Consider the following 15,328-nt stretch of genomic DNA (forward strand, 5'->3'; position numbering starts at 1 on the left):
GAATTTTGTAACTAGCTACCCGTTCTGAGACAAACTTCAACATTTCTGGTTAAGTTACCTCTACAGGAATACTCCATTTGTAAGACTTTCATTTAATAACTACTCTCCTTTTTGAGAACTATTATACTGTTAAAAAACCTGCTGGAAGAATCTTGAATAAACTTTACTTTTTTTGTTTTAATTAACTGTTTGATTTGATTAAGAAATACTTCATTCTGTTTAACAATTACCGTAGATTGCGAGTGCTCATAGAAAATGAGGGCGAGTAGTCGAATTGTTTTAGTAGAAACTCTAAAGGACTGAAATCCAAAACCTACAGTATTATGTTCTTTTATGCCACAAATCAAGAAATGATTGACCCTTTAAAGAGCAACACAAATGCTAAGTTCACAGAATAGGTGAGCTGTCCTGTCCCGGAAATGGGACAGCGCCGCACGAAAGAACATGGGAGAACAAAGAGCCAACCGCCCACTGGATGGGTCGCCGCCACGAGTGTCCATGGGGGAATTGGATGCCAGGAATTTAAAAGTAGCTGTTCACTTACAAAAATAATTTGTATGAGAACTGTTTAACAAATACACCACATTTTTTAAGGTCTTCACTTTTATAGACCATAGAAATGGCATCTAAATTTATAGTGTTTAAAACCCATTCACTCCCATCTAAATCAAAAGAATTTTCAGGCTCTGGCCAGTCAGAGTTGACACAGGCAATACAGAGAACCATTTAACCCGCCAAGAAAATGCACATAGTAATACAGAAGGGCCTAAATATTTAAAATAGCAATTTTAAACTACAACTCATTACTGCTGTTTGTAAGATAGTCTTAGCTAACGTGGCATAAAACAACCCCCTATTTTTTTACCTTTTGGCTGGATAAATGGATCGTGCCTTAATGCCCTTGTTGATGCCTCTTGGTGACAAGGCAATCAAAAAGTCATAATTTAAATTAAGCTAACACTTTTTGAAAAATATAAACTGGTATAAAAAATGTTATGCATTTTTCTAATCATCAGTTACATTTTAAAAGCCATGTACATGACTGATCAAAATCCGCACCTTTTTTGTCGAGAATTGTCATCTTGACCCTGGAGACATTGTCCATTGACTGGCCGTTATTTCTTTACTGTTTTGGCTGGAATTTCTTTAATGGCCGGCAAACCAAAACTTTGTCTAGAGAAATTGTCATCTTGACCAGACATTGTCTGTTATTGGCCGTTATTATTGAGTGCTGTGCAGCAAGTTATTGGGCAAGCAAGTCATGATTGGTTTTGTTTTTATGATGGTTCAGAAATTGGAGTGTGATTTTTAAACCAATCACTTATAAGGGTACAAATAGAAAGAGAAACCAAAGCAAACTTTGGCTTAGAGCGGTTTTCACTTGAGTGTCGAAAGTTGCGTGCTTTGGTTTGCGTTCACTACGCAGGTAAGGCCACCCGCCAATCAGGGAACCACGGCCGTCCCCGCCGGCCAGCGATGAGCCACTGCCGGGTTACTGTTGGACGACACTCAATTGAAAATGCTCTAAAACTTAAGTTAAATAATATTTATTGCTCCAGCCAAATAAAACACATCATTTCTTTGTCTAAAAGTAACTTTTTTTTAATAGTGTAATATCTGGTTCCATAAGATGTGTTTATTATATATTTTACACTATGTTAGTGAAATGAATGATGTGATCCTTGCAGTGAGTAAGCAATTATTTACAATAAAGCAATTGCATTTTTTTAGCCTGAAGAACATTTCAAGGCTACAACAGGATTTGAACCCATGACCTCCGTGATGCTGGCATGTTGCTCTACATGTACCAACTGAGCTATGAATTGTTTACACGTTGGGAGCAACGCAGCGGTATAGCGGAAGCCATGGATTCAAATCCAGTTGTAGCCTTGAAAAAATTTTCAGGCTAAAAAAAAAACAACTGCTTACACACTGCGTGGATCATTCAATTCATCATTAACCTGCAGTTGACATATACCATAATTATGTCTCATATAATATATCACTATGACAATGTTTTAGGTTCGTCACATGTTACATGCTCTAACCTCTCTTTGTCATTCTGCCTTTGTCTTATTGGTACCATTTAACAAACTTTCTTGAGGAACTGGTTTTTGAGCCATTCCATACAAATATGTTGCAAGCATGACCAAACCAGCCCCAGATACAAAAGGTACACTAAGTTTAAACTCAAATAAATAAACAGATGCAACACAGGAAACTACGATCGATACTGCTGCTGCAAATCCCTTTAGGATGTTGTCTGCGTACTTCACCACCACGCCCACCAACAGCCCTCCAAATGCTTGCATGCCAATAATGAGCCAAACTAGTTTGTGGTAACCAAATAGAATGCCTTTTTCTTTAATCCTGTCGGCGTCATTTACGTACATGCCAACTGTGCCAATAATGATGCCAAATACGGCAAGCTGGAAATTCCTACCCCAGAGTGGCGTGTGAGTACCCTTGAGTGTCTTTTCAAAGTATACACCTGGATGATGAAAAGCAACAGTCATATTATTTTATGCTGAACAGTGCAATTTTAAACTCTTGTATCACAGTACTAGCAGCCCTTTGCATCATACAGTTTAATAAATTGGTGAGAGTGAAAAGAGGAGCAGGGTACAACAGTAAAGGCTCTCAGTAAAGTTATAGTCAGTATAGTTCTAAACCCACATTTTTAGGATTCGTAATCTGTGGGTTTCTTTAAGAAAGGATTCGGAAAAAGTGCATTGGCCTGCGGGGCAGCCATCTTTGCTGTAAAACTACAGGTTCCCTTCTTGTAAACATTGACATAATGGTACGTTTTCAACTGTTTACATGTATTTCTACTAACATGTACAGTAAAAATGACTCATTATAAAAGGTGGTTAGTGTGAAGCGTCACTTTAAACTGGATGCAGGGTTTTTTTTTTCACAGAGTAATTCGCTTTCAGATACATTCTTGGTTCTTGGCACATTGTGCTTCAAGCTAGGATAGAAGATTTTTGATGTGTGATTTCTTTTGAAGGCTTTTGAGTAATGACAGAAATGATTTTGGCTAGGACATTCAAAAAAAAAAAAAAAAACAAGTGTGTACTAATATTTAAGTTCTGTATGAGCATTGTTTACGGGGTTTGCCATGACAAAAAATCCATTTTTGGATTCTTCGTTTCTTTGGTAGTAAACACCCATAGCATTTTTGTCAGTGAGCCACATGCTGGCAAATGTCTGTGCATTCTACCCACTTCAAATTACTTTTCATTTGATGATCTGCCAGGGAAAGTACTACAATCATGTAATTTGTACATGTAAGCACACGTTTGTAAGGGTTGATCCTACATGTAAAAATGGGAACAAATCATTCAAAATTTCCACTAACCTGCAAATCCAGAGCAAATACTTGAGGCAACAACAGCAGCAAGACCCAACCAAGGATTCTGGGTTTGTGACAAAGTTTTCTGTGTTGGGAGGCTCTCCTCAGGACTCTGTGGCACAGGACCATCAACAGGCTGTAGCTGAACAACAGAGACACCAACAAACAGCATGAACAAAGACAGCCACTGAACCTTGCTGATCGACTTCTTTAACATCGCAACAGAGAAGAGAGCTGTCGTCAGAATCTTCAACTGATAAGACACCTATAGAAGGAAACAATCAAGTAATAATAGTAATTCAATACCTGACAGGGCTCTAGACAAACGGAAGCCATATAATATTATCAAAGCCTGTAGACAAGCCGAAATTACCAAATAGTAACCAAAAATTAACCCTTAAGATAATAAAAACAGAGCCAGTGAAGACAGCAAAATGCCTCTGGCCAAACATAAGTTAGCTTAAGAATTCTGGCTAGTAGAAGATTGGTTTTGGCTAGTGAAAACAAAGTTGTCACAAGCCAATAGGCTAGCTAGCAGAAACATCAGTCTCAAGCCCTGATACCAGAAAGTGATCAATTATGACATGTGCCAACATTTTTTAACTGTAGTGGATGCAAGGTTGGCATAAAGTTAATTACCACAATAATTAACCTTAAATAATGATTTACTATAAATGGAGTTTGCCAATGCTGTTTTATACATTTCCAATTTCGATGCTGGTATGCAGTCTGTGCATTCCGTTTTTTGTTAGGAATGGGTTAACAATAACTTAATGAAATAAAAAATTATAATCTGTGTCCTTACATGTAATAAATCACTTTGAGAAAGAGTGGTTGCCTGGGACAAGAGTATCGGCGGCAAACACTTACAAAATATTTTGCTGGTGGTGGGGGGCAGTAAACAAGTTATACAGGTAGGACAGTATGGTGGAATTGAATGCTGATAAAAACACTTTTAAAGTGTGATGGAAATTAATATTGTTAAAGCAGGTTCCCCTGTTTCATTTGCAAAGTTCTTTTGATTTTTAGCCTTTGATTGAAGTGACTTATTAATAATTTGACATTAAGTTAAAACAAAGTCTGAACCACAACATGACAGTGGTTTGGATATCTGATCTAAATAAGCATCTAGATTTTTATGATTAACTTTTATCTCGCCGTTTATACTCCTTTTTTAGTAAAACTTGAGAAGATCCAACAAATACCCTAAATGGAGTGTAACAAATACGTGAGGTAGCGAGGCATGCATGGTAGAAATCCTTAATCCCAATAAGAAGGCTAACTGCAACCTACCTAAGCTAACGACAGGCTAACCGGAGTGCTATTTAGGCTAAATGGAATGGCTCACACTCCTTGCTACCTCACACTTTGTAATGGGGGGGGTGGGGGGGGGGGGGGGGTACTCCGGCTTGTCAATGACAGAGATGATCAAAGGATTTTTTTGGGTTTGAAATTTTCGATTCTGGGATTTTTTTGGGTAAGAAGATTTGGCAAGTATTTTTTTGGGTGACTTGATTCAAAAAGGGAATCTTTTAGGGTATCTAAAACAAAATAAAGTGCTTTGGCTCGGCCTTGGGGTATTTATGGTATGATGAATACCAAACACGAGCGTTATTGCCCCTCCTGGCAATTTAGGGATAATATTTGACAAGGTATTTTTTTAGGGGTTATTTTTGGTCCAGGGATTTTTTTGGGTAATGTCGGAAGACTTAGGGATTTTTTTTGGGTCCTGAGTTTTGCCTTCATTCGATCATCCCCGCCATTTACAAGTCGGAGTACCCCCCTGGGCCCCCCCTCCCCCCACCCCAAAATAGTGTTCCATCACATTTCCAAATACCTGGAAGTTTGTCCCCAATACCATAAATGATCTAATAAACACCCGGGCGTCTATTAAATTTTTGGGGTCCTAGGGGAGGCCTTAAATAGATATAAGGCATTTATTAGAGAGAGGCGTTTATTTCAAATTAACAGTAACAACGTCAACAAATCAAATAGGATGGCTTGCGTAGTTTGCTAGTGGAGTAGGATACAAAACAGAGTTTTTGGGTAGCAGAGCAATCTATTCTGCGCTAATGCAAAGCCTACAGATGATGTTCATAGTTTGATGTGGACGTTTTCATCGTCATCGGGGTCAACCATGTTGGCGTAGATGGTCTCTTCGATGTCAGAGTCAAGCAAGAAACTAACTTTATTGCGTGATTTTATTCTATGGAGCATTTCCTTGGTTTTTGAGGTGACTCTTTGAGGGGGCGTCTATTAGACACGGGGTGTTTATACATGTAAGAGAGCGGCGTCTAATACAAACTTAACATTTCAGGGGAGGCGTTTATTACATACAAGGTGTTTATTTGAGAGCGACATTTATTAGATCATTTACGGTAGTCTGCTGCATGTCATATTTTCGACTCTCTTCTTGGTGTTTGGAAATATGATTATATTTAACAATTATTCCACAAGCGTGTGTTCGATATGAGACAGTAGATAGCCAACAAGGCACTTAGCGCCGAGTTGGCTATAACGATCCTATATCCAACAAGCGCACGTGGAATAATTATTGTTTTATTAAAAACGCCCAAAGAATTGCAATATTTGAGCTCCCCAGTTGTTTCGTTGACGCGTTTTTGCTGCCATATTTGTGGCCAATGGTATATGAGCTCATACAGGGTTCGTACACTTTTTCAGCCAAAAATTCAAGAACTTTTCAAGGACTTTCCAGGACCCTTCTTGGAAATTTCAAGGACTTTTTTTCATGAACTTTACCCCAAATCAACGATTTCCAGTCTGTTGTGCCATTGAGGTGCTTGCTGAAGAACTAAAAAAATTGCCTGTTTTGGCGGTCTTCTCATTGCCTTGAAGCCTTTTGACATTCAATAAAAAAACTTGAACCAAGGACTTTCAAGGACCGAAAAACCAATTTCAAGTATTTTCAAGGCCTTGAAATCGAACTCCTGAAATTCAAGGGTTTTCAAGACACATACAAAGCCTGTCAAATACCATTGCCTGTTAACCAATCAAAACGCGGGAATTGCAATATACCATTGCTACTTTTTTTTATACAAAATGATATACAATCATGAATGTACCTGATACGTTGCAGCATCCAGGTTAGAAACAGCTACATACAGCAGATTGTTTTGAACAGTATAAATACAAGCAGGTACTAGCATCTTGGCCATGTCAAGAGGATGAGCAAAAGAGACAGAGTATAAGAACTTTAACCACTCAGTTACACTGCGTTTGTCTCCCAGTAAAATTGCCATTGACGCAAACATTTTAACAATCTCTGTTATCATCACCGCAGTACTGGCAAAGTACATGTCTCCTGGAAGTGTCCGTGTATATCGCATTGTTAGAATGAGTGACGCATTCTGAACTGTCAAGATTATAAGACTCCATGCCTTGATGCCCAGCTGGCCACCTATTGCATTGTACATTGTAATAAGAAAAAGAAGAAAGTAATGAAAATTGTTAGTTAACCCTATGGTAGAAATCCTTAAAAGAAATTACAAGAATAAATAATGATGATATTATTTTGATCTGGAATGACATGAAGGTCTGAAAAGGTACCGACAACACAAAACAAGTCAAGGTATTTTTTCAAAATATATAAAGGATGTCCATTTGGGTAGTTTATTGTTGTGATTGGGATTGTCGATGGATTAGATGCGCCAATCCACCATTAAGGAAAATCTGGAGATTCAACAAAAAGTAGTGAGATTCCATTTTTTCCCAATGAAGATAAAACAAATCCTTTTTTATTGGGAGCAGTCGTTACAGCCCAGGTGTCTATAGGGCACATCTTGGTTATTGTACCAAACATGTAGGCAAATCATGTACTTAGGCCAACATAATATGAAAAAAGTGTCTATAGGAACTAGGCAGAAAAGTCAAGTACGAATCAGATAGAACGGTACAAAATGTTATAGTGTAGTGTCCTGCTTTATTATTTTATCACTATATGGCACTAGCATTCCCATTAATGTTCCATTTTTTCATTCAACAAGGTACAGTACCGCCTGGAATCATATGCACATTGGCACGCGTGAAGCTCGAGGTCAGAACGCGTGTATTGCACGCGGGAGGAACGAGACGAAACCGCGCGGTTCACGAACGAAACCCGCGCGGTTCACGAATGAAAACCGAGGTCAGAAATTCATTTCGGTCAAATGGACGAAAGGCCGACACAAAAGGATCTGTCGGCTATTGTTGTTTTTATTGTTTTCGTTTCAATGGATTTTTTCTCACATTTACAACTTGCTTACACCGTATTTAGCAACGAAATGCAAATTTCTTTCAAACAGTTTTTATGGGATTACCGGTAAATTTTGTTGAACTTCAAGATCTTCACGGGTTCGTATTGAATGTTCCGTGCGTGCTAGCATGAGAAGCTTTTGAGTCGAAACTTGTCGCTTCGCGAAAGAATTAATTTTATCAAAAATGCAAAACGTGAATGTAAAAATCGAAATTAATGAGGCCTGTAAAAGCACTTCTCTCGATTTATTCATCCGAAAATGAAGGAAGCGAAAATCTTTTTGCAGCCGCGCCAAGGATTTCTTATCTTCAAATGATCTGACAGATCGACGCCCGTGTGTAAATAAAGGTCGCAAAGGTCACGCTTGTCATGTTTTCTTGCAATGTCTAGTTATGAAAACGAACGTATTTAAAGTCTGTTACTTAACAAGGCGAGCGTTTATTAAGATCGAATAAAAGTTTCACAGAAGATTAAGAAATCAATGACATTTATTTGCGGGGAATGTGTTCTCTTTCGAGCGACAAATGCCGACAATTGTCGGCTTCCCCACCAAAAGTTCATTTGCCGTTCAACTAGATTTTTGCCGATAAGAATTAATTCGCGCCGATCAGAATAGCTATTTTCGGTCAGTTCTAAATTTGACGTTGGGTTCGTAATTTTCGGCTCGATGGTAGTCGGAAACAACTACAAAGAACATGAATCCTGTCTTGCCTTTCCAGACATTCGGTATGCTGGTAAACAACTCGATGAATAAACTTGTCATTTCCCAGCTTTTCGGCAATTGACAAATTGTGTTTTCTGCAACAACTTCCCGATAGTTCTTCCTTCGATCTGTAACCCATCTACATCTTGTAATTACCTGACCGTTTCAGAAAAAGCTGAGCAAAGTTGATCGATTTCTGAGAAGTGTCAAGCAACGCCACGTGAATGAACGAGCGCTTGCGTTGCACGTTTAGATTTTGTATTTTTTAAAATCTCATATCTTGTGCCGATAATTTTCCTTCTTAGGGTTTGATCTTTTTTTATTTTTGATTGTAAAACTTTTGTGACATCGTGCGGAAAACTACCTAAAATATGTTGGTCGAATGAATATGCAAAAATTCAACTGGTTGTGCCGGTCCGGCAGTCTCTGATTCAAAAAATTGCAAAGGGACAAGAAAACCGGTAATAAAATGAATTTGAGTGCAAGCAGGCGAAATAATATTTACTTGTCTGATAAAAAACAGAATAAATAAGACAACGCGAGGATAAGTACGCGTCAACATATGTTTAACTATGCAAATCTTGAATGAAATTAATCGAAGCGTAAACATGCACAGCAAACAACTTTCGATGGATTTTCGATTTAAAACTCGTCAAGTCAGTTTGTAGCTGCGGTTTATAGTACATTTGAAACAGGGCAAGAAATAATCCTGTGATATTTCGATGTTTAGGCAAATATTAAAAACGTTCTCTTCAATGTCGCACGTTTTTCGCAGGCGGCGGGATCAAAATGTTATTCCGGGTTATTCCGCTGATTTTTGGACGAACCAGCGTTCTCTTTTGTTTGTTGTGATTTCCGATCAAATCTCTTGGGTGACGGTGTCAAAAACCTAACAATGAAGAGCAACAATAAAGCTAACAAAGGCAATTAAAAGCACGAAGACGCGGCTTTGAAGAACGCGTGATTCCCTCGGTTTCGTCTCGGTTTCGTCTCGTGCTTCGTTCGTTCCTCCCGAGGTGGACGCACGGGCAAACCGCGTGCACTACCCGCGCGTCCACCTCGGGAATCCCGCGGCTGATGTGCATATGATTCCAGGCGGTACTGTAACATTTCATTTCAGGATGATTTCCCCTAAAAACTCTGAGAGTCTTGGCTTGGCGTGAGGCCATGAGAAAAGTAAAAAAAATTGTGACATTCACAGCAGGCCTGCATGGACGGTGGGTCATTGGGCCATTCCATTTAATATCCGCACCCCCCCTATTGAGGGTTAAGGAAATCCTAGGGGAAGGGGGGGGTATCCGGCAGTTATTTCCGAGGGGGTTGCCACGTTGGAGCCTTTGATCTTTTTGTTTTTCTGAAGGGGGGTATGTGTCGGCACTTTGATCACAGAAATCTGAAGGGGTCTTCAAATGAAATTTCCGAGGGGGTTGAGACCAAAAACCCTCAATAGGGGGGATGCGGATATTAAATGGAATGGCCCATTGTTTTGTTCACGACCACAATTTTCTGATAATTATTGGTATCCGGTCACCTCGCCACCAGGGAATCTCGCCACCAACCAACTCGCCACCAAAACTGGTGTATTCCTCGTTCTTTAATCCATGAGCCGAGGTGACTTCGCTTGGTGGCGAGTTGGTTGGTGGCGAGATTGCTTGGTGGCGAGGTGACCGGCATTCTAATTATTTTACATGAAGCTATGCATGTTTACATGGAGGCGCTCAAGGCTGCTAACACTAAAAACGACAAGTTAACGGAGGTTGTTGCATTTTCAAAGAAACATTGAAAATGTGGAAGGGAAATTCCCATATCACCCAAACGCGTCCGTGTATTCGTGTATCGGACGGGCGTACAAATAGTGACGCCGGTATTTTGCCGGCGCGATAAAAATTGGATATCAACCTCGTTCAACAAATTAAAAATACGTCAAACTAATTTAAACGACCAAAACAACGGTTGGTTTTCAATACAAATCCAGAAAAGAGGAAAATATCAGGGGAATTTACAAAAATTTCAATACAAAGAACTCTCTATTTACACGAACTTACCGGCCGCCATCTTGAAAAGATACAGCAAGTGATGAATGCCGGGAAATATGTTTTCACGAAATACCGCTGGGCTAGACGGCGCCTGCAATTCGCAATGACGAGCAAAATAAGAAATATCCTGCAAATATTGAGCTAAGAGGAGGCACTCATTTCGTCGTTTATATTGCGTTAATAGTTCACAGTAATAGCTCGTTTAATGTGTCAAGTGAAGGCATGAATAATCTTGGTTCATCTTCAAGTACAACGTTGTCAATGAATTACAATCCGAACCGGAAATGGGAGGGAAGCATAACCGAGCAAGGCTCTTCCTTCGCAAATCTTTCCTCCCCGACGCAAAAACCGCGATATCATGTCCAAGAAAATGAGAAAGGTATGTTTAGAATATCAGCTTTCTTTGGGCTTTAGGAATAATCTTCTTACATATCGTCGCATCAGTTGTTTCAAGAGGTAACCAATATTTTGACAGTACAATACAAAATAATGTTAGACGGTCTTGTGATTAAAACTATAAATTTTTGACGACTTAAGTTTACAACTAAGAAAAATGTCTTTAGGTCGTTCCAAATGCCAAATGTCATTCCAAATTGGCAATGTTTTCCCTTGAAAACAAAGTACGAACCTCTTGATTAGCAACATGATGAGATACATAGGCACGGCTAGAATTGACTGATATACTTAATACTTTTACATTTTTTTTTCGCAATCTTTCACTTACGCGTTTATGACTTATTGTACGTTTGCTCAGTCGTAAGTCAATACTCCGAGAAGCAGGTAAATGGCAAGGGATGCAAAATAACAAATTTCATAGTCAGTTCCATTCACAAAACCTTCTTATTAGATTTATGCTATCTACATGAAAATCAAAACCATTGTGTTCAAAAATTCTCTTGTGTTGAAATAGCACATTAAAGCTTGGTTCACCTGTGTGACTCAAAGTGCAAATGCAAGCAATGTTCACAGGTAGAACACAAATGCAAGATATGTCAGATATGCAGACAAAGTTGAGGTCTTTTTTCCAGGATGGTGGACAAGTCACACATCAATGGCTTGTGTTGCATTTTCATTATAATTTTTGCATAAGCAGTGTTCACATGTGAAGTAGGCGCAAATGCAAGTGCAAACCAGGTGCAAGAAAATAGTTTTTGCTTGTATTTTGCTCTTGCATTTGCATTTGCCTTGGCATCCCTCAGGTGAACTGGCTCTGAGGGCTGTTATCAATAAATGCCAAGCCAATCCCAACAACTTGTAGGGGTGTAGAATGGTAATAATAATTATCTGAGATTTGCTGAGATGCGGAGACCCTGAGACCCTTGTTTAAAATCCAAGAGTTCCAAGATGCTGTGATTTAAAAAATCTGAGCGGGATTTTTTTACAGCACTCTGTAGCTCCCTGTCTGCTTTATGTCTCATACTAAAAATTATTTCTAGATAAATTGAATGACAATTTATGAGCATTTGTTTCCCAAGCCTGCATATTTCACAGTAGTGATCACAATGCTGAGTAGTTTATCGTGATTTTCTTTGTTTTGCCGTTGTTTAATTTTTGACAATCATTGTTGTGAGACTCGGAAACTCAAATTGACCAGCTCTACCAGGGATGTAGCTAAGAAAACACTAAGCCGGCTTAGCAACAAGCCCAGCTGGCTTTTTTGGCCTTGGCAGCTCTAAAAGTTTACCCAAGCCTTTGTTTTCATGTGAAATTTCAGCCGGATTTAAGTTCTATCTCAGCCGGTTAAATTAGCCGGCAGCCGGCCCTTAGCGACATCCCTGCTCTACTTTTGGTGAGCTTGAGATTCTGAGATATACTAGTTTGCAAGGCTGAGATGCCGAGACTCATTATATTTCAAGGACCATTCTATACATGTACCTCTACTTTTTGGTGAATGCATCTGCCAACATTGTCAGCCAAAACAATTCAACACACTGGCCAACAAAACACACAAACACGCTAACTGTTGGCCAGTGCATTTACCAATGCATTCATCAATTGGGATTGGATTTGTTACATGTACCTTTACCCAGCTGTTATTAATAATAAAATATGCTTTCATCCTGTTTCAGAAACTACACCATTTACTTCTTCTGCATTGTTTAGGACCATAATTTTTGTTGTCCTGACACTTCAAGCAACATGTTATTTCTCACTACTCCGCTACTCAAGAACAAGACCAAACAAAATGTACTTCTCATCCACGGCTGTGTTCCTGGCAGAAGCTGTGAAACTCTTGGTGACATTGGCAGTAATATTTTTTCAGCATGGAAATCTCAAAGAATTTGTTTCATTTCTCGTTGACAATTTACTCAGAGATCCAATGGCTACCATCAAGCTCTCTGTACCGTCTGTGTTATATGTTATACAGAATAATCTTGTTTATATTGCAATGACACATCTTGAATCAACAACATTTCAGGTATGTGATTAATTTAGTATGATTTGTGTTTCTCAATTTTTTTTTTTTATTATTTCCTTTTTCTTTTCAATCTGCTAGTCATCAATCCATTGGCTTTGTACATTTAAATTCACTGTGCCATCACAGGTAACCAAAGCGTACCATGACAGTTTGTATGCAGGTGTACATTGTACTGTAAGAGCTTGTATGGATTTGAAATATAAAGTTGAGAAGAAAATCTCTTACTACCATTAAAAAGCTACAATAAAACTTAAAACCCTACCTAGTGTCGCCTTTTTTGTCTTTCTAGTGCATTAGAAAGCCATATGCGAGATTTCTGTTTCAACGGTCTGTCACTTTGCACGTACGGCTTTCTGAAGCACTAGAAAGACAAAAAAGTGAGGCCAGGTAAAGCTATTCAGTGGTAGTAAGAGTTATTTTTCTCAATTTATTTCAAATCCATACAAGCTCTTATTCATCCATACATTTATTACAAACTGAAGATAGGACAATTCCCTTCTTTGGAGGAGGTATGGATAATTTATAGAACTTAACACACTACAGGGTCACTCCAACTAAAATTAAAATTAACTGGGTATACATGTAGTTGCTTCTACATGTACAGGCAGGGTGTAGTTCCTGTCAGCTACAACACTAAAATAGGCCAATTTTACCCTTAGCAATTTTTTTATGTTTTGTGGCTCATTATTTCTCACTGAAATATTAACCACTTTTTCATTTATACATGGGTCATCACTTCTCACTTAACAATGTGTTCTTTTTTTTGTCTTTTCAGATCACCAACCAGCTGAAAATCCTCACTGCAGCAATCTTCTCCATTGCTTTACTTAACAAACAGCTAACAAGAATAAAATGGGTTTCCTTGATCCTCTTATCTGTTGGAGTAACTATGGTTCAAATTGACTCACACACCGCAGTGACCAGCGATCTACTCACAAACAGTAACAACCCTGTGAAAAAAGAACAATCTATGCCTCTTGGTTTGGCCTCTGTTCTCGCAGCCTCCTTGGTGTCAGGCTTTGCAGGTGTTTACATGGAGAAAATCTTCAAGAAACAGCGCAGGACTTCGTTTTGGATCTCAAATGCACAATTGTACACCTTTGGAATGTTTTTAGGTTTAATAGGAGTCATTTACCAAGATGGAGTTGAAATTTCTCAAATGGGATTTTTTCATGGATATGACTTTGTAGTTTGCCTGGTTGTTCTGTTTGCGTCTGCTGGGGGTATTATTGTTTCATTGATTTTGAAGTATGCTTCATGTATAACTAAAGGATTTGCGACATCTTGTGCCATTGTTCTTTCCAGTATTGTGTCTGTGTATGTTTTTGATTTTGTGCCAAGTGTTTTATTTGTTGTGGGTGCTTTGTCTGTGATTGTTGCAGTGTTATTGTACAGTTAGTTGTGTTTTTTTTTTTCAAGACAAGTTCTGTTATAGTAGCATTACATGTTACACCAATAACAGGGTGCAAAGAAAATTAAAGATTAAAATAAATTTATACTCTAGGGCTTGAAAAAATTAATTCCAGCTTGCCCTTTATGCAAGAAAGTCTCAAATTTTGCTTGCCATGGGTATTTCGAACAGTAGCAAGATAGAATTACATGTACATGTAGCTTGCCATAGAGTTTAGTACAGTTGGTCAAAAATTAATAATTGGAACAAGCTGTTCCAAGTATGGGGCTTAACTAGAATTTCCAGGGGGGTGGGGAAATTTAAACCAAAAAACCTTCTGTGGGAGGGGTATGGATTTTTCTGGAACAACACATTAGATAATTTAACATCATTATCTGCTTGATCAGGAGTTTTATTTCAAAATTTTAAGTATTTGATGTTTGTTATTTTTTTTATTTTTTTTATTTTTTTTAAATATAATATAAGCAAAAGCTTTATCAATAATTAGTTATATAAATAAGACAAATTTTATGGAGTAGATATAACTTAATTCAATTAAGTTCAAAATTTTAAGTACAAGTGTACTAAGTAAAACATAATACAGTCTGAGTTTCAGAATAAATTTTATCAACTTTACAAATTATTACAATAATTTATTCAGTGTTTTTAAATCATGCTTACCGGTAATTATTAATAATTATTTTTAAACATAATATATTTTTTTGGGGAAGAAAAAGAGTTTTATTAATATTATAAATTTAATTCAACATTAATGTAAAAATTATGGAAATAAAAGTGGGTTGTCATTTTGGATAGGTTGCTGTAGTTCAGTACTTGCATACTATACTGTACATAAGTTGTGGTAAAGAGGTCAAAGGAATGCTGTCGGGGTTTGTGTGGGCCATTTAAATCTAGGAAAGTCCTGGAATTTCAAAATTTCGACAAGCTTAAGGTAGGCTTGCAAAATCAGGATTGGTCAGGGTCGGCCAGGGTTTTTGGGTATACGGTATACAAGCGCTTTTTAAATCGCGTATACGGTATACTTCAGCTGAAATTTGGGTATTCGGTATACCACATTTTTTTAATTTCAGGCATACAGTAATAGGTAATTAATACATTTTAGTTTACATGTATGTGTAGTGCTTGTGAAATAAGACATTATGGCTTTGTCTC

The 15,328-nt window shown here is 38.1% G+C and overlaps 2 protein-coding genes across 2 annotated transcripts; one reads left to right on the forward strand and one right to left on the reverse strand.

The window, feature by feature from the left end:
- Positions 1-1,535: 1,535 nt before the first annotated feature.
- LOC144628522 (UDP-galactose translocator-like) lies at positions 1,536-10,444 on the reverse strand. Its single transcript, XM_078486637.1, has 4 exons — positions 10,356-10,444; positions 6,439-6,773; positions 3,362-3,620; positions 1,536-2,491 (listed from the first exon to the last, which is right to left on the reverse strand). The coding sequence occupies exons 1-4, from the start codon at positions 10,363-10,365 to the stop codon at positions 2,058-2,060; spliced, it is 1,038 nt and encodes a 345-aa protein (XP_078342763.1). The 5' UTR covers positions 10,366-10,444; the 3' UTR covers positions 1,536-2,057.
- Positions 10,439-14,524, forward strand: LOC144628515 (CMP-sialic acid transporter-like). Its single transcript, XM_078486632.1, has 3 exons — positions 10,439-10,725; positions 12,416-12,765; positions 13,541-14,524. The coding sequence occupies exons 1-3, from the start codon at positions 10,569-10,571 to the stop codon at positions 14,162-14,164; spliced, it is 1,131 nt and encodes a 376-aa protein (XP_078342758.1). The 5' UTR covers positions 10,439-10,568; the 3' UTR covers positions 14,165-14,524.
- Positions 14,525-15,328: the final 804 nt, after the last annotated feature.

This window comes from Oculina patagonica, chromosome 10 (genome assembly GCF_052425735.1).
Source record: "Oculina patagonica isolate OP01 chromosome 10, crgOcupat, whole genome shotgun sequence".
In the NCBI taxonomy this organism is placed as follows: Eukaryota; Metazoa; Cnidaria; class Anthozoa; order Scleractinia; family Oculinidae; genus Oculina; species Oculina patagonica.

Coding starts and splice junctions, on each gene's coding strand:
- LOC144628515 (XM_078486632.1), top strand. CDS start 10,569: ATGAATAATCTTGGTTCATCTTCAAGTACAACGTTGTCAATGAATTAC. Junction 10,726..12,415: donor TGTCCAAGAAAATGAGAAAG/GTATGTTTAGAA, acceptor ATCCTGTTTCAG/AAACTACACCATTTACTTCT. Junction 12,766..13,540: donor TTGAATCAACAACATTTCAG/GTATGTGATTAA, acceptor TTGTCTTTTCAG/ATCACCAACCAGCTGAAAAT.
- LOC144628522 (XM_078486637.1), bottom strand. Junction 3,621..6,438: donor TGGATGCTGCAACGTATCAG/GTACATTCATGA, acceptor TTCCTTCTATAG/GTGTCTTATCAGTTGAAGAT. Junction 2,492..3,361: donor TATTTGCTCTGGATTTGCAG/GTTAGTGGAAAT, acceptor TTCATCATCCAG/GTGTATACTTTGAAAAGACA.